At 28.5% G+C, this 19968-nt stretch overlaps 1 protein-coding gene and 1 non-coding gene across 2 annotated transcripts in view; one reads left to right on the top strand and one right to left on the bottom strand.

Moving 5' to 3' along the window:
* Positions 1–72, top strand: Trnaq-cug (transfer RNA glutamine (anticodon CUG)). The gene has a single exon. It is a non-coding gene; the product is annotated as a tRNA-Gln (tRNA).
* Positions 73–2098: 2026 nt separating this feature from the next.
* The window catches only part of LOC135922776 (endoplasmic reticulum aminopeptidase 1-like), a 34672-nt gene continuing 16802 nt past the window's right edge, over positions 2099–19968 (bottom strand). The window contains exons 3-19 of the mRNA XM_065457244.1: positions 16769–16988; positions 16314–16433; positions 15861–16113; positions 14060–14339; positions 13689–13809; positions 12788–12942; positions 11827–11974; positions 11003–11167; positions 10675–10880; positions 10336–10519; positions 9899–10145; positions 7779–7873; positions 7206–7416; positions 4614–4734; positions 4258–4424; positions 3825–4054; positions 2099–3302 (exon numbers count right to left, since the gene is read on the bottom strand). Coding sequence (XP_065313316.1) covers positions 3118–3302; positions 3825–4054; positions 4258–4424; positions 4614–4734; positions 7206–7416; positions 7779–7873; positions 9899–10145; positions 10336–10519; positions 10675–10880; positions 11003–11167; positions 11827–11974; positions 12788–12942; positions 13689–13809; positions 14060–14339; positions 15861–16113; positions 16314–16433; positions 16769–16988 — 3108 coding nt within the window. The 3' untranslated portion in view covers positions 2099–3117. The remainder of the gene's footprint in view (positions 3303–3824; positions 4055–4257; positions 4425–4613; positions 4735–7205; positions 7417–7778; positions 7874–9898; positions 10146–10335; positions 10520–10674; positions 10881–11002; positions 11168–11826; positions 11975–12787; positions 12943–13688; positions 13810–14059; positions 14340–15860; positions 16114–16313; positions 16434–16768; positions 16989–19968) is intronic.

Below are 19968 nucleotides of genomic sequence, written 5' to 3'. Positions count from 1 at the left end.
GGTCCCATGGTGTAATGGTTAGCACTTTGGACTCTGAATCCAGCAATCCGAGTTCGAATCTCGGTGGGACCTCGTAAAATTTATTTATTATTTTTATTCAAGCTGCCAATCTTTTATTTGGGATAAATCAAGCTAAAACCCAATGGTTAGCGCGCGACAGAATATAATTTTATAATTATATATAATCTTCCGAAATTTTTTTCAAGCATTAACTTATTAAAATTTGAGAAAGGAGTTTAATGTTTAGAATAGGTATATTATATTTATAATACTTTTATATTAATATCTAAACGATAAATTGCTTTTTTTTTAATATTTATAAATCAAATTTTTTCATAAAATGTATAGTAAAAATAAATTTTTTTCAAGCATTAACTTATTAAAATTTGAGAAAGGAGATTAATGTTTAGAATAGGTACATTATATTTTTATAATACTTATATTATAATATCTAAGCGATAAATTGCTTTTTTTTAAATATTAATAAATCAAATTTTTTCATAAAATGTTTAGTAAAAAGTTTTAAATAACCGTATGCTTTTCACACGATGTTTGAACTTTTCTATTTTTAATTGGAAATATCAGGGCTGTGAACCCTCGATGTTTATTGAACCCAAACTAAGCCTTTTTTTATAATTCAGGGTAGAAATATGTATCAGCCCGGGTCTATTTATAAAAAATAATTTCGGTTTGGGCCTTGTACTTTTTAAAAAACTTCTGACCGGGCTTAAAATTTTAAATGTGATATCACTACATTTTGTCAAATAAATTGATATATTTGAAAATTTATGCGAGAAACAAGGTGCTAATATTTTAAAATTTCTATATTTATATAAGTACAAAAATTTTATTTGGGAAAGGTAAAAAAATTTCGGGCCTAGCCAGGCTTGAAAAATTACCCCTATGCAAATCACTAGTTCAGAGTTCATTATTTTTTTAAAATTACATGGGCTGGGCCATATTTTAATTTTTTTAAATATACCCGGGCCAGGCCTAAAAATTTTTTTTTAAAGTTTTAATATTAGTTATTGTGGGAGTGAGATATACTAAATGTTCTAATCGAAAGAGCCATAGCAACAGGTGCCATAACATATAAAATCATATTTTTTAATTAACATTAATAAGTACAATATTCGGTGAATGGCTTGTCATTATCTGAAAATCTCTGTAATTCGGATTTACCACAAGATTCGTCAAATTGGTCATTCTCCATAAGAAGATTTCAATGAGTTATAGAGTTCCAATCCCATTTTTTCTTAAAACTGACTGCACAGTTTGGAGACTGTTTGTGTTTATTTCACAATTGAGGAAATATTTGAGTTAAGACACAATTTTACATATAGACTTCGTGCCCTTAATTTTCTTTATTAGTGCAAAAAAAGTTTCATATTGAGGGCAGGGCAGGTTAAATTATGTTTATAAGAAATATGCGCAAATGACCTAATGGAGTTCTTTTTCTTCTAAAAAGGTAACGACGTTACTTAACAACAAATTTGAAACTAACTTATATATAGATTTCTAAAAATTGCTTTCATCGTTAAATCACTGATTTGATGTATAAATAATATAATTAGTAGGTTAGGCAATCGCTTTCAAATAAAAAAGGATACTGATTCGGCCCTGCCGAAAAAGGGCTAAAGATATGATTTGTCTGGACTTGAAATTTTATATACATCCGAGACATGTAAATTTAAATATTTTTTTTTTATTTGCATGAATTAGAAAATCATATAAAGAACTTTTAATATTATTTTATCGCTCATATTTTCAATTTATAGTTGAAATAATTAACGAGATACAACAAAAATTAAAATATAATTTTGGTTCAGGCCAAAAATAAAAACTAATCTGGGCCTGGCCAAATCGGGTCGGCTAAATAAATTTTTTTTTCGAATCCGAGCAGAACAGGAATCAAATTTCGTTGAGATTAAGCATCAAAAAACGGATGCTTTGAATTTTACTTAATTTTTTTTGCAATCGCTATTTTTTAGAGTTTAGACATGCGCGATTATAGCTAACAACGCTAACCAATGCGATTCTCTGGAAAATGACGCCATGTCGTTGATTTTACCGATACCAAACTGGCAAATAGATCTACTACAATTTCAATATTTATTATTTTTATCTCAGCTTCGCAACGGGTAATTTCTTAAATATAAATGTTTTACAAATTTAATACAAAATAGATAATATATTAAATAAATTTAAATTTACAAATTATTGAACAATTTATCGTTGGACGGAACAAGGACCGCTTTAAAAGTTATTAAAATTTTGTTAAATAACGAAAGAAAAAAAGGGTTACAAATTTAAGAAGAAAAAAAGGGTTACAAATTTAAGAAGGAAAAAATTGTATTTATAAAATTATTCATATAAGTTAACAAGGATATAAAAAATAATAAAAAAATAGGATTAACGATTATAAAGGAAATATTTATAAGGAAGGAATGATTACAATACACAATCCAACTTCAACATTAATTTATGATTAAATTTACAAAATAATGACTTTTTGGTCCTTTTTTAAAAAAAAATGATTGTTATTTTGAGTTTCACAAAAGAATATGTGTTATATAAGAGAGAATATCGATTTATAAGTTTTTTTGAGGTTTAGAAATACCGATTTTTATCAAAATATTGTGGTAAGAAGAAGCAATATAAATAAATGAATGAGGACAATGTTTAATCTAATACCATTTTTTCTCTTGTAAAAATAAAGAAAAACAAAAAAATAAAATTACCCAGTTGAAGTAAATCCACTTTTATTTAATAGAATGCAAAATTTTCTCTGATTTGTTCATAAATAATTCGGACACATCATAAGAGAAAATAATGCAAAGAAATATTATTACAATTGTTATGCAGTTGGGGAAGGGGGGGGGGGGTGGGGATTTTTATATTAGACATCTCTAAAAAAACGCAAAAAAATAAGGAAGAAATGAGAAATATATTATATTTAGAAAAACATTTTGTATGTTAGATGAGACACTCGTTTAGTATAGTTTTCTAATCTTCAGTGTCAGCCGATAAAGTTAATTTAATGAAAGCATAAAAGAAAATAATTCATATAATATATTTGCAAACATTTTATGTGAGTTTAAGTGTATATAAAAAAATTTAGGATAGATTCTTTTCCTTCAACCATTTGACAATGCCAGGGGCTTGTTTTTCGGCGAAAGCGATATTGAGTACTATAATTTCCCTTAGCTGTCCGAGTCTGTCTTGGCCGACCGCGTCTGCGGCTTTCTTGGTATCGCGGAAAAAAGCATTAAATTCGACCAGCAACGCTGGACTGTCGAAACCTGTATTTCATATTTTATTTCTCCCTTAAATTCATGCCTTAATTTGTACTTCACTTTATATTCTTTTATGTTGATGATAATTTCTGCACTCGATGCTATACATTATGATGTTTTCTCATTGCCCTTAACTCCCCAAATTTATATTAAATTCAAACTCCTTTCTCAAAGCCAGAAAACTCACCAAATTTACCTGTTAACATTGAAGGTTAAAATAATATCATTAGTTCCTACTTTCATTTCTCCGCTTTCTCTTAATTGGATATTTTATAACCTCTTTTTCTTATTTTTTTTTCCTCATTCCTAACTAGTATAACCAAGTCTTCCGTATAAGATTCATTTATCCTTTTGGTTCTTAGCTTATATAAAGCACGTCATCGTTTGCGTTATTTTTGTAATTTTGACTAAAATATTAAGATCTTTTGGCTTAATTCAATTTTTTAATTATAAAAACCTCAAATTAACGTTAAATATGCCTCTCCCCCCCCTCCCCATATTAAAAATAAGGTTAAAAGTAAGTTCAACTTTTGCAAACTCCCTTGACAAGCCCGTCTAGGGACGAAGTAGAATCCCCGAAAGCGTGCGAGAACTCGTCCCAGTGCCTTCGCAAAAGCGTCCAAACTCGTGTACGTGCCAACATTATAGGGGACCAGGCTGAAATTCGTGATAAAATACCGGTAGCATCTTGGGCCCTTATCAAATCGCCGGAAGGAGATATAGGGGGGTTAAGACCGGCAAGCACTAAAGAGAGTAGCCTATATTATAAATAAAAATAATTTATTTTAAAAATTAAAAACTTCGGTTCCAAGTTTAACCTTCTTAAAAAATTAGTTCACATAGAAATTTTTTTCTTACGACGTGGTGGATTTAAAGCCCAATATTTTTAAAAATATAATTTAAATCTATTTCCTTCCCATCTTTCCTTGTTTATTGACACACCCAAGTTTCCCTATATAACCTCTCTAGAAGTTTCTCATCCGAAGTATAAGCGAGCGCGTATAGTATTTCAATTTTTTCGGAAGGAACGTTAGAAGCCTTGTAAGCTTTCCAGGCCAATTCCCAATCCTTAACGGTTCCGTGCTCAATCCCAGATCTCAAAATGGCGGAAGAAAGGTCGGGGAATGGCTATATAAGATATTTATATAAATGAATGTGTTAAATGTAGTTGTGTCAAGTACTGGTATAATTCAATCGATGAATATATTTTCTCATTCAAATTTTTTTTATATATAATCAAATTGAAAGTATTACAGTATTATTTATTCATTTTTTAAAAAAGAAAAATTAATAAAAGCGTGTAAATTTTAAATTTACCAAATGCGTCTTAGAGTTAGAATGCTGATGTATCCATTGTTCGAAATATGGTCTGGCTTTCAGTATAGTAGGCTTGTGACCAAGACTAACTGCCATATTTATTACTTTCCCTTGCAAGTATCTTCGTTTAATATATAAATATTTATTTAATCATAATTATTCTATCAATATGGCAATATTAATCTGATTTTTTAAAATAATTTTAACTAGGGATGTACAGATATTTTTTATCGGATCGGATCGGACCGATATTTCACCTATTATAAAATATCGGTTATCGGCCAATATTATAAAATTTGCCGATCCGATATAAAATGGCGTCCTTAACAAAAATAAAATGTTATAAATTTAAAAAAAAAAATTATATCTAAAATCATTTATTTTTATAAATAAAATCGAAATCCATATTTTTTTAATAATAATAATTAATTAATAAACATTCTGCCATATTGTTTTTTTTGCGCATTCTGCTTTTAAAATTGTGCAATCTCTTCAGAATCTGTTTTTAGTGAAGCTGGTGATATTGACAGTTACCATCGCCGCAGGCTAATTTCTGATAAATTGGAAATTTTGATATTTCTAAAAAGAAATCTTCGATATATTAATGTTAAATATTATTTTAAATATTTATTTAAATTTCATAATATTTGTTTATTACTTATTATGTATATAGATTAATTTTGTTACTTATTATATAAAAGTGATTTATAATAAAAATATTTTATATACTTTTAGGCAATAGAATTGAATATAAACTATAACTGATCATTATAATATATTTAAATGACATAAGTCATAGTATAATTAAATTATAGATGTTATACTAATAAAAAGTATATTACAAATTAAAACCATTGGTATCTTTACAGAATACAAAATTAGATATGATATCGGATCGGTTATCGGCCGATATCAATTTAATATCTGGAATATCGGGTCGGGTCGGCCTCCAAAAAGTGGTATCGGTACACCCCTAATTTTAACCTTACCATGCTACAAATTAAATCATTGATTATAAATTATTCTTAAAAGGTCACTATGATGATATAGTAGGGAGGAGGGGGGGGTGAAAAGTGAATATTTTAATTTATTGGGGGGTATAAATAAAAAGTAAAAAGATTTAAAAAAAAATAATATCGGGTTCATTCTAAAATCAGAATACGATTTATTTACCGAACGTAATATAACACTGTTATATTTGAATATCGTATTCAAAAATTTACGTTATATATTTTAAAAGGACGTTACTTGTGTATTATATTATTATAACTTTCCGACATGTAATATTATATTATCGAGGTTAATCAAATTGCATATTATTAGAAGTTAAATTGGATAATTATATAAATGTATGTATATGTTAGATTTTGAAGTTGATTATCATAAAAAAAAGGAAGATTAAATATTAAAATATATATAACATCAAACCATTTTTGTATTTAGAAGTACGGTTAACTTTATTTTGAAATAGAATTAATTGAATAATAATTGGTGAATGATATTTTAAAATGATTTTGTTTCGTATATATATCTTTTTTCTTTTTAATATTCAAATAACATTTTTTTTAACCAAAAAAAATTTGAATAACGAAAGAAATTAATAATTTTAACATATACTAACAATGCCCAACTAGAATTATTATATAATAATAATAATAACTAATTATAATATTCAAAATATAAAAAAAAAGGAATTCATTATTTAAAAAAATGAATAAACACCACAATAATAACTAATTATAATATTCAAAAAAGTAATTACATAACAATATAAAACAAATTAATAAAAAAAGGAATTAATTATTTTAAAAAAAATGAATAAATACAACAATATATACAAAAGATTACAAATAAAATTCATTATTGTTTTTAAAACATAATCGATTTAATATTTGGCGACGAGGTAAAAAAAAGTCGCGCGGTTTTCGGTCCTCGGTCAAGTTAAATGTTATATAAAATTATAAAAAAAAAAATTCTGTTTATAAAAAAATAATAAAATAAAATAATAATAGATTTGTTTAAAAATTATGGATAAAAGATGAATGAGATAAATGGGCTATTGACGACTATATACACATAAAATATCCTCAAAATTTTCTATTGACGACTATAGACACAAAAAAAAATATTCCTCAAACTGACGTCACTTTGAAAAAATATATAACGTAACCTTTTGAATATATACGATATTCAAATATAACAAACACAAATATCAAATCTAAGTTACTATATTAAAAATACATTCAACTCCTAACCAATTCATTTTTGGTCATTACTTTAATACAATGTATGCTCAGGAATATTTTACTACATTGAAGTTCCCTTTTCTTTAAAAGAGCTTCCATTTAAATAATTTATTAAGTACCCATCTTGTTTTGATGCCCTCATATCACCCATTTATGAGTGACCCAACCGTTATAAACGATAGGTCACGAAGTCTCAAACTTCCCTAAATTCTATTGGGTCTCGTTGAATTTTTTTTATTTATATCATTATTGACTTAAATTAATTAGTTGAGTAAGTTTATGATAAGTTCCTTCCTTGCTTTCAAATAATATATATTATTTTTAAAAAATAGAAGATAATTTATACATTTGTAAGTGGGAAAGATTTTCGCCATTTTTCCAGACATCAAATTTATCTAGCAATTCGTTCAACAAGAGTTTATAGATGAAGGCAGGTAATAGCTTCTGGTAAACAACTTTACTCTCCGAGTCAAAATAGTACCCGAAATAACTTCTTATTGTTGAAAGCGTTTCAATTATGGTCATCAATGGGATTTCGGATTTCTCGTTTAGGGTACCTTTAAAAAAATCATATCGATAAAATTTAAAGCTCCGTCTCGTGTTCTATCGGGAAAGTTCAAGAGCTATAACGTAGGATGTTTACTTTCTCTAAATGTAAACACATTTATTTAATATAAAGATCATGATGACTCTAAGGGACTTTAAAATGATCTTCTAAAAAGTTACCAATATTAAATATTAAGATGCTCGAGGTGAATGCATATGATTAACCTGTTGAAGTTATTCGCAGCAAAAATTTTATAAATAGGAATAACCAAATTTCTCGATTTTATTCGTTTTTTTGGATGCCTTGGAGCGCTCGTCACTTATATTTTTAGCGAGATGTATTGATTAATAAATTTTAGTTAGTTATTTTAACCTATGTGTAATTTGTTGATAAAGGTAGCGGAAAACGGTTTAGGATTTATGTAGATCACGAAGTCGAAAGCTTGGGTGAACGAAATATGACCGAATCTACCCATAATAAAATATACTTATTATAATTATGAATGCATTTAAAGAAATTCAAAAGGGGACTAAGAGTCATTTAAATTATTATCGGTGAATAATAAAGCTAGAACCATTTTTGGAACAATAAATAACTTAAGCTTTGTGAATGGTCTAGATTGCGTATTTTCTGTTCAAACTTCAAATGTATTCAAACCTAACTCTGAGCATATCATGTATCGGACGTGTCATAGGATAGCGCGGTGTTAAATTGCCATAGGACACATAAGGATATCAGAATAGCTAATTTTATTTCTCGAAGACTTTGATTGACTGATGCGTCCCATATAAATTTTATTCTGGTGCTAGTTTTAAAATTGAAGATAACCATAGTGGATGGCACATCAGCATGGATTGAATGATTTATGTGCTCGATGAGAGGCAATTAATATATATAAATTTATTATACCAAATATCAATGTTTAATCGGACATTAATAAATAATAAGTCATGGATTTTCTAGAAATAATCATATCCATTGATCTTTGAATTTAGTGTTCTAATTCTTTTTATTGAAATTGAGTGTAAGCATCCTTTGAGTTAATCATGAAGTTACCATTGGTTGTAAATATTCAATAACATTCTGTGCGAAGCCCATAAATTTATTGTTATTTTAATAATCTGTAAATAAGCGTATTGAGCCATCTGATTTTTTAAACCGATACTAGTGAGGAAGCCGCATGCACTGAATCAACATGGTTTATAGATGGCTTCCAATTCTTTCCATTTTTACGGAGTAAATATGGAACAGGTTATGCTTTTATAAATTTTGGTTAAGCGTCGGTTTCTTTATATTCTCGTCTCGTTTTATTATCAATATTTGGTATTAAAAAATTTACATAGAAGACTGAGTTGGGTAAATTTTTATTATAAATACAAATATGTTATAAAAAGGTTAATTTAAAATATAAAATACTAAATACCCACAATTTTTTTTTCTTCAAAAAATGTTATTATAAGTACAATGACGAATACATTTTAAAAATATATTTTTATAGTACCGATAACAATATTTTTTAACCATTTTCTAAAAAATTTATAGATAATTATATCGTATCGAAAAATTTTCACGTATAATTATTTATAAATTATATCACAGACAACAGAATATTTTTATAACATATTATTTAATATATGAAACAATTTCAAATAATTTATTGGGCATTTACTTAATTAACGATTTTGGAAGATACTTTGAAGAGTCTTCTATCTAAATGATAGTGTTGTTAAACGGCTCGTTTTGAGCCGATTTTTCAAAACGGTTAACTAAATATTTTAACCAGAAAAATATTGCTTAAGCCTCGAGATTTTGATAATATGTCAAAACATTTGTTCCTTCTATGGGTAAAATCTACAGGCTTGTGTAATATTTCTGGATAAAATATTGAATTAGCCATTTTTAAAAATCGGCTCAAAACAAGCCGTTTAACAACACTACTAAAAGACATAAAGTAGAGACTCTTCCAGAACTCTTAAATTCAACTCGCGGTAGATCTGAAATCTATATCTTCTAGTTCTACATCATCTTCTTCAAAAATATTTCTTCAGTCTTATTTTTAATATGAACGTTGCTGATTTTAATAAAAATAAAGAGGAAACATAAAATCTTGATCCTCTTCTTTATCTCCGACCTTAAAATTAATATTAAAAGAAATAAATTATGGGTTTTAAGTTTATAATTCAATTTATAATATAATTTTTATAAAAACTAAAAAAAATTGTATCTAGGTAATTTAAATAGAAGTATTCACGATTTTAAGCCAGTATCCTAGAAATGTGATATTTACTTATATTAAGTCATTTTTAGAATAACTAATTACCAAAGGAAAAGAAGTAACTAATATTAATTTGGATCAAAGTAAAATATAATGAGGTCATTTCACGATTTTTCAATATGTGAAAAAAAATATATTATATCCTATTTCGTAATACATTACTTTAAAACGAATAATAAACAGAAAATATAACAGTTGCATTTCATAAAATACTTACCGAGCCAGGGAAAAGGTGTTGATTATGAGTTGGGTCCTATCAAGCGACGACATGATATCAGCATTCGACTTTAAATCCTGGACTAAATTTTCCCAAATTTTGGGCCCGTATGTCACGTAGTAATAGCCCGCGTATTCCAAATTGCCCTTCAACCAATCGGGTTTGAGGGAGTTGGTAAGAGGGTGAGATATATTTTGGTTCTTGAGCCAAATGGTCGTATTAATATATTTCAAAGTAGCTGGGCTTGCTGGTTGTGCAATTGTTTTATTTATTCATCGAATTTATAAATATAGATTATTTAAAGATTTAAATTCTGATAATATTAAATATAATGAATGTTGGCCTTTTCTAGCAAACTGTTTATTGCATGCATAACAACAATAGTTTATTCGAAGAATAATATTTTAATATCAAATTTTGATAAATATATAACCCACTTTCAAGATTTTTTGATGGAATCAGAAGGGTGAAAGGAACTTGCCAACTAATAGAATTAGCGAGTTTAATGGGTTCTTCGCCGTATTTAAAACCGAATTTGGTTTGGTAAATGTCTATGGTGTAAGTGCCATCCATATCGGGTAATGGGACAGGGTCTGAGACGGTAATCAAGGGATAGCCTTTCTATCAGATAAATGTGAGTAAAATACATATAAAAAATATGCAAAAACTACATGGTAAATGAAGAAAATGGATATTACTAATAATCAATTTGTGATACTGTTATATCTCTCACCGTTTTTGAGTTTTTAAAAATCGAAAGAGCGACATAAACTTACTTGAGTTACCCAGCCGTTCATTATAAAGGCTATGTCGATGTCATCGCTTTTGCTACTAATGCCCTCATCATGGATAGCCCATATCAGGCTATGATCCGAGCTGTTTGGCTTAACGGATTTTGATAGAAATGCTTGTTGAAGACCACGCCATAAGTCGATGGATTGCGCATTGCCATATTGGTGATCCTTTAGGTACTTTTGCAGACCTTGTATAAAAGAAAACAATAATTTCTTTACTCGGCAATAATAAAGAATGATTTGTATGTATTATTTAACGTAAGTTCCACCTATCTTCGACTTCTATACTTTATGTTGATCTTTTACTTACCCATTCTAAAGACTTCCTTGTCCAATATGATTCCGTCCAACATCCTGAGCAGGAGAGAACCCTTGTTGTAAGAGATGGCGTCGAACATTGCTTGCATATCGGAAGGACTTTCTACCTTGGCGTGGGAGACTGGATGCGAATGAACCAAAGCGTCTAAGAAATGGGCTGTGGTATAAAAAAAATCATTTAAAAATATTATTTTTCATAAACACAGTTTTTTTTAAATGTGTAGCTAGCCATACTAGTTTGAATGCTCAATTTCGGCAAGTTAAAAATCCTGAGATATAACTAAGGATGACCCTCATTAAAGGTCGGCATTGGGCGGGTTTTTTGCCTGCCCGCCCATGCATACTTAGGAGGGACATGGTTGTCTTAAAATAATTTATTATTTTCAACATAAAATTTTTTAATTAATGGGGTGTGGGCGGATAAATTTTTATATTTTTCAGGGGAAATGAGCAGAGCAAACTTTAATTTATTAATAGTTTTATCTTATAATATTGCATATTATGTATGTTTAAACAAAACAAATAAAGAGCTAAACCAGTCATTAAAATAATTTTTAAACATTAGGGAGCGGGCGGGTTAAACAAAATTTATAGATAAATGGGCGGGCGGTTAATTATTTTAAAAAAATTATAAGTTGGTGGGGGGGGGGGCGTAAAAAGATTTTTAAAAAAAGCCCGCCCATTGCAGATCTCTAAATAGAAAATCGATGATACTGGTAAGCCTTTCCCATCGGTAAATTAATTCAATGGTTTCTATATGTTGTGATTTATAGATAATAAAATCTAAGAAAATAAAGAACGGGCAAGAAAAAAAACCTGTAGGTGCTGTGTCTGGGGCGTACTTATCGAGCATTTGCCATTCAGGGAAGATTGCGCCTGCGCACACGTACTCCATATAAGTGGCAAATCCCTCGTTGAGCCAAAGGTCGTCCCACCAAGACATTGTTACCAGGTTGCCGAACCACTGAAGAGTTGCAGAAGAAAAAAATAATAGATATTTCCAACCAAACCCAAATTGCCATACTACTTCAATGAAAATATATATAATATTCATCAATATTTAAAAGGTCAACCGGCCAGTTTAGAGGGCTCTACAATCCGAAGAACAAATTTTTAAAAAAGAGGCCAGCTACATTCAAATAAAATTTAGCCAGATAGATTTTGGGATTAAATAACTATATTCCATTTGGTTTCTAAACTCGAAGATTTAAATAGCTGACCACTTTTTTAAAAAATAAATTTTGGATTATGGAATGGTCTGAACCTTTGTTTGATCTTCGTGTTCACCAAATAGCATATTTTATATTAAAAAATTATGCTAAATATAATTTATATCTAGTCCTGAAGAATTCATTCATTAAAAAAAACAAATATTTTGCAAATAAAAGTTGATTTAGAACACTATAAAACTCAGCCGACGATCTGTAATTAAATAATGAATTATAAATTGTTTTTAATTGAATTTAAAATATAAAAATGTTGCAAATTAGTTCGACAAAATATTGCCTATTAGGAAAACCTGTTTCGCGTTTCTTTGAATTAACAAGAAAAAAAAACTAAAAATTCCACACTTGGTTTAATTTTTTTTTAAATTAAATTTTATATAAAATGAATAACCTTTAAATTTATGTAAAATTGGTAGGGGAAAATTAAATATTAAAGTCACGTCCTAGCTCGAAACATTTTTGTTAATAATTCTAAATTCTATTTTTAAAAAGCAACTTGGAAACCATTATTTTTTAAATAGATTTTATCTTAAATCAATTTATATTGTCACTTGATGAGCCAATTCGTGAGTTATGACAATAGCGACCCGTTCTTTCTGACTTTCAGACGTTACATTCGGTTTATAAAGTAAATCGACCATTCGATAAGTTATAAGACCCCAGTTTTCCATGGCACCAGCAGAAAAATCGGGAATGCCAATTAAATCTTAAATAAATTATTAGAATAATAAATATTATATAGTTTACAGAAAGAGCACAACGACATAATATCTTTTTTACAACATATTTTATAATTTCATAATATTCGATTGTCTAAAAAAAGTCAAGGGATGTATTAATAAATAGGGAAGGTAGAAATTGTTCAAAATGATGAATATTCATAATCAGATTTTTCCTCATCGTTTAATGGCTTCTTTGCAAGCTTACTGGGTAGATCAGCTGCTCTCCACTCTTCATTTTACGTGTTCTAGAAAATCGCCAATGGCAAGGCCAATTTTATGGCACGCCCTTCTTCTTCACATTAATATTGTTTTTGGTTTCCATCGCGTTTTATCCATTTCCAACATATATCAATTTACCCAATATAAAATAGAGAGAAATAATACCAGTATAGGGATCATCTAATTAAATCTACTTCTGGATCGAAAATTCAAGCAGAAAATCGAAGATAAATTTCCTATCCTAAATTTTTGATCACATAAAAGAGCTTTCTTTTAAAGAATGATGAATTAAACTAGAAAATTTGGTGTAAGAGAAAGAAATGAGAAAGAATAGATTAATTTAAAGAAAAGGATAGACTCAAACCTTTATAAGGCAGCATACAATACAACTCCTTTTTATTTAAATGAAATAAATCTCTCCAAATAACAATTGACAACATTTTTGAAAGCTGAAAGTTTTTATTTTTTTTCTATTTAAAGATTTATAATGTAGTAATTGATATTAATTAACCTGTCTTGGGCAAGGGGAAAGGAATATCAAAATATTTTTCGTAGAAATCCAAGGCCTTTATAGCAACGTCTTTAGCGAAAATCGCTTGGTCAATCTGTTCGGCGGGCGCGTGAACGCCAACCTGTATTTTGTAAAGGAATAGAAAAAAAAATCGAATGAAACGATCATTTATTCATGATCCATCGATTTAATAAGCATTAAATATATAAAATAAAATATAACATAGTTGGAAGGGCTGTTAATTGCAAGTTTTTATTCAAAAGCCTTTCATGAAAAAAATCAGTTCATTCTTTCCTGTGGATAAGTAAATAAACAAAAGAGAAGATTTTATAAAGGAATTTCGTGAACATACAATAACTGCATATATATACCAGTGTTCCTGATATGGTTTTGCCGGAAACCATTTTGAAATCACAAATGACGAACGCTACCAGGTATGTACTCATTTTTACGGATTGCTGAAAATAATCCCTGACCAAACCATTTTCGGGTTCAACGGGTCGAGATGCCTGCAATGGCATGTTAGACAGCGAAAGCAAGTCACGGGGCCTGTCCATGGAAATCGAGAAGTGTGCCTTAAAAGCGGGTTCGTCCAGACAAGGAAAGGCCCGCCGGGCGTAATTCGGTTCGAATTGGGTTGAGAGTAAGTAGCTTTAAATGTGGAGACAATAGGTTTAACCATAAAATAAATTTTTTTTAAACAGCATTTAACAAATTTTTATAAGGTATATTATGTCTATATATTAGATTAACACTTCAGTTAAATAATAAAATTAAAATGATGCCATAATAAACTTTTTCCTAACTTCCTAGCCCAGATTTTTAAAATTTATATTTTTCCAATCTGTTTTTTTTTCGAATTTAAACTATCATAATTTTTAGCTCGTTAACTCTTTCAATATCCGTTTCCACTAATTCCTTCTTAATTTACACTTTTCTTAATTGATTTTATGTTCCTTTTTTATTAACTTATGGCAACCAAGTTTCTTTGGCCTGAACTCTGTTATTAATTAATTGTTCCGATATATTCATCGGATTTCCACATGATTAACCTTTTTTCATCGTAAATAAGCATTAAAAAAATTTAAAGTGTACAAACATGTAAATAATTAATTTAACATATGATTAATTTTATACATTAGGTTTGAAATGATACAAGTCTGAAATAATATTTTATGAAATAAAATGCTACAAATTTATAATAATCGCTCATACTGAGACATCACTCAAGCGATGCGTATTTGGCAACGATTGCCTAAATGTTTAATTCAGCGTCATGTATTTTGCAAATTATACGTCGTTTGAGAGCGGTATTTGGCGCTTAAAAGAGGCCTTAGAGTTTCAAATATATAATTAATTGTCAGCAAGTTTTTTCATAATAACGCATTTTATCATTAAAAAAATCGACGATAAACTGTGGTATTTAACGCTGCGTTATTTATAAAATCAAGCCTAAATAGATATAATTTATAAATATGGGACGAAATGATGATAACGCTATGATAAAATTTGAATAACATATGATGCGATGTATATTTCAAAAATTTTATAGCTGTGATTTAAAGTGTTAAAAACCGCACCGCTCGGACAAAACGCGCTTACTATAAATTCAGCGTAAAGTCCATACCATAGCGTCCTAGTGTTTAAGAAATAGTGTTTGATGGTCATTATAAAATAAATAATTCGTTCAATATATCTGACCAGAAGAGGTACCATTTACACGGTCCGACCAGGATTTTTTATTTTTAAAAATTTTGGCCCGGTATTTTAATTTTTATAGCTAATAATGGCAATTTAAAATATTCGTTTTTAAAATCTGGAACAGGAAAATTAAAATACGGCTCAGCACGTATATCTGGTTCGGGCTTAGGACCGGGCCTAAAGGTCTCTGAAATATAGAGTAGTTTCATTATATATATTAAAATACGGAAATTATTAGGAATTAATAAAATAAAAACTAATAAGCAGACGATATAATTTTAAATTTTTTTTTTAAAAAAGGATTATTTATAAAACATTCGATTTTTGGCTTGATATATTTTAACCCTATGCGTTCGAACGCTAGTATGACCTGGTATGGTCTTACCCTAAGTTTAAAAAAAAATGGCAAAATTATTTTATTCTATCTACCAGTAAATTTTTATATATACAAAAAAATAATATCATTCTCACTGCTCTTGGCCCACAGAATCAGTGTAGCTACTAGAATAAAGCCCATTCATATTCTTGCTAATGTTCCCATAATAGCTAATGTCTAGCAGATAGCTGGTTCCCACTTCGATTCCCTCCTTTTTCCCAATATGATTGGGATCATTGAATTTCTGCCAAATGTTTTCGTGTCGGCTTTTCAGATCTATTTTAACCATTTCGTAAACTTCGTCATCGTAGGTTAGACCGGTTACAGGGATACCAAACCTTGCATCAACTGATAAGATAAATTAAATATATTTAATTCGTAAAATATAAATATATTTGTCGGGTAAAATTTTATTTCGCCATACTAGGTGGTAAAAAATGGATATCGTATATTCTATACGGTTTATCTAATATGATATTTCTTTTTCGTAAATGCATATCAAATATTTTAATAGATGATTGAAATATGATATTTTTAATATTATGAACTTGTAGGTATCTCAGACGGTAGAAGGATATTTAGTTCGACGCGCGTGAAACGTAGGTCTTTGTTGTTAAGCACTAAGAAGTCGGAGTTAGCCAAAGCGCGAAATGTCAGAAAAACCCGGCCTTTTTGAAAATATATTCGATTAAATTTGTTTAATCTTTGTAAACATACATCCAAAATCTGAACAAATCTGTAGCAATTTATATTTCTTAATAAACTTATTCCTTGCTTACGAGTTACACGTATCAGACTTTTATCGGATTTAGAAGTTGTATAAATCACTTGATAAATGGGATACTTTGAGTCTAAAACCGGGTTATAAGTTACTTTTCTGCCAAATATTCTTCTGATCACACAGCCAGTCTAACCACCCCTCCCCATTACTTTAGGGTTAAATATTTCTTGTGACCGCTATCCAAATCATTAATTTTATATAAAAATTTGTTCATTAAATAACCTTTGAAAAAATTAGCGCTGCCAGTCTTGGTCCATTCGGGGCTTATGGTTACATTGTACAAGATTGGTTCTATAATGCTGGGCAACCTGAAGCCGTTCTGGGCAAAAAATTTCCGATGCTCATGATCGGGATAATCGGAATCAAGTGGAAAGAGGTCGGCGTTGTGTTTGTGTTTACATTGTGAAGTGCGAGAAAGGGAGGCCGTTAGAGCTATTATAAACTTGGGAGAGGAGATTATAACATAACAATTTACCAATAAACTTAATTTTAAAATGATTTAATTTTTTCTTTACGTGTTCAAATTCAAAACGTTAAAAAATTTAATTCGAAAAATTAACATAAGCCTCTTTTTTAAAAAAAGAATAAAAATATGGCCAAAACCTGCAGCTAATAAGCGGGTTGGGGATTCGTAATTTTTTTTAAAACTTTATCATTAAGTTATAAAACTCTTAAAAGCTTTAAAACTCTTGAAACAGGTTTTGAACCCTTTAACTCCTTTTTGTCGAAATTTGAAAAAAAAATTATTGATAAAATTTTTATTAAAGGTTTTAAATAAGGTATCGCTTATAGTAAGTGCGGAATATCGTTATATAGCTTAAGCGACGAGTAATTCATTACTAAACGTTCTTAAGGCACATATTTATTTTGTACATTACTCATCGCGGAATTTCGTGCTTACTATAAACTAGGCCTAAGAAAAATCTTTCTCAATTATTATTTTTAATCTTTCAATTCCCTATAATATTGTTATTCTTTTATAAGCGGGATAAAGAGAAAATTTCGAATGAAAACGGATTCACATAATAGGAAGATAAAAAATGGCAAAGAAAAATGTCACATTTACGCAACTGTACAAGAATTCCGAGAATGACATCAAAATAAATGTTGATCGAATAATTGAATAAAATTGCAATCAGGTCAAAAACTTTTTATAGAATAAAATAAAAACAAATTTATCAAAAATTTTTCAAATATTACGCGATTTCGATCATAAAATTATAAATAATATACGAGAAAAAAAAATTTGAATAAAGAAAATTGAATTTTTTTATATATTTTTTTTGCTTTGTTTTAAAAAATAAATATGCTAAATAAGTTTCGCACGGTGCACCTGTATAAATATAATTTGTACAAAATTTTAATTTTTTTAACTATAAAATTACGAAATATTGGTAGAAATGCTACTCATTGCTCCCTCTTTTCTCCCTAAATTTTAAATTCGATATTCTTAATAAGGCCTCCAGGAATTGTATCCATTATAATAATGATTTGACACTAAAATTTAATGAAGATAATAAAATGACAATTAATTAAATTTGCAAGAAAAAATACTTTCACCCAAATCATTTATTCACGAAAAAAGAAAACATGCTCGAGACAAATCACCAAAAGAAATTGATAAAAGTGTAACCAAACTTTCATTCAAAAATTATTTTATAAATTTTTTTATTAAAACAAATGACGTTTTTCCAGGTTAATTGGCTAAGGCCATTTCCAAAAAAAAAACGTTTTTTCAAAGCGAGATAAAACAAATACAGCGATGCAGTATTCTTCCAAACACCACATATTTTTAATGCATACGATTTAGCTTTTCTAACATTAAACTAATAGGGCCTCCAGGAAAACTTGTATCCATTATAATAACGTTTACGCGTCACAAAAATAAAATAAAATGTCAGTCAATTAAATTTGCAAAAAAAATACTTTCACCCAAATCATTTATTCTCGATAAAAGAGAACATGCCCGAGACAAATCAACAAAAAGAGTAACCAAACTTTCATCAAAAATTATTTTATAAATTGTTTTTATTAAAACAAATGACGTTTTTTTTCAGGTTAATTGGCTAAGGCCATTTCCAAAAATTTGATATTTATTAATGAAGTGAACAAGTTGTTTTTTATAATATGTAATAATTTTAAACCGATGAAACATAATTACTCATTTAAGTATTAGTATGGGTTATATAGCTAAAAAAGGTAAAATAGTTTGATATTTCATCATTTCTTGTAGTTTACCATTAGGGTCACTAGGGGGTGCAAGGGCTTGAACCAGTGTTCTTAAAATAGCGCGCTACTTTTTCAGTAGCGGTAGCTTTAGCGCGCTATTTTTTTAGCTAATTTAGAAAGTAGCGAAGTAGCTTCAATTTTACATAATAAATACATCTAAAAATTATTAAAATATATTTTTTTATTAAATCTAAATTATAATCCTTTTATTTTATTTTGAAATTTAAATTTATATTTAAAATATACATTATAAATCTAGTTAGCATTATAAATTTAGTTATTAAAAATGTGAGATTGTTGAAGATAGCGAAATTTCTTTGGAAAATGAGAAAAATATAGATTATCCTTTCCCAAAATTCAAAAAATACTTTAATCTTGAAGAAAAAATTATTACCAGATATCGGTTTTGATGCAAGATGTGTCGCAAAATTTTATCCTCAAATCAAACAAACAGCTTTAATTTGACAAAACATTTAAAGGTAATATATTAAACAAATTTAATATCAATGTGTAGGCTAATCCTTAATTTTTATAAATTTAAATCAAAGACCAATCATCTTTTTTTATATATTCATAAATTTTATCTAAATTATTTAAAATAGTTATTTCAATCATTTTTATGTACTTATCTCCTACATAATATTTATTCTAAGTATTACTATTATAATTTTAGACTGTTCACACATCAAATTATAAAGAGATTGAAAAATATCTCAAAAGTTTTGGGGTAATGGAAGAAGATACATCCACTTCCAAATCAAATTTAATTCAAACAAAATTAAGCAATTTGGATTCATCAACACCAGGTGTATGTCAAAAATTGGCTGACAAAGTCATTATGAACTTTATAATAGAGACTGTTCAACCATTATCTTTGGTGGATATTGGTTCTTTTATAAAGATGATAAACACTTTTTCTCCACGAACCAAGATATTTTGATGGCAGGTATTGACGGAAAGAATTTTGGATAGCTTTAAAGAATGAAAGAATCTTTAATATTAAATCTATCATATGTCTCCTACATCTGTACAACAAGATTGCTGGACGCACAATAGAAGGTAAAAATGTTTATTTTCTGATTTATAATATGATTCATATTTTTAGAGCTTATTTAGGAGTGACCGCACATTGGATTGATCCAAAAAGTCTAAAACGAAAATCTGTAGCATTAGCTCTAAAAAGAATAATTGGT

This window comes from Gordionus sp. m RMFG-2023, chromosome 1 (assembly GCF_954871325.1).
Source record: "Gordionus sp. m RMFG-2023 chromosome 1, tfGorSpeb1-WG-v2, whole genome shotgun sequence".
Taxonomy (NCBI): domain Eukaryota; kingdom Metazoa; phylum Nematomorpha; class Gordioida; order Chordodea; family Parachordodidae; genus Gordionus; species Gordionus sp. m RMFG-2023.
Note: the sequence above shows the minus strand (reverse complement) of the source record. Positions and strands in the feature narration are given on the sequence as shown.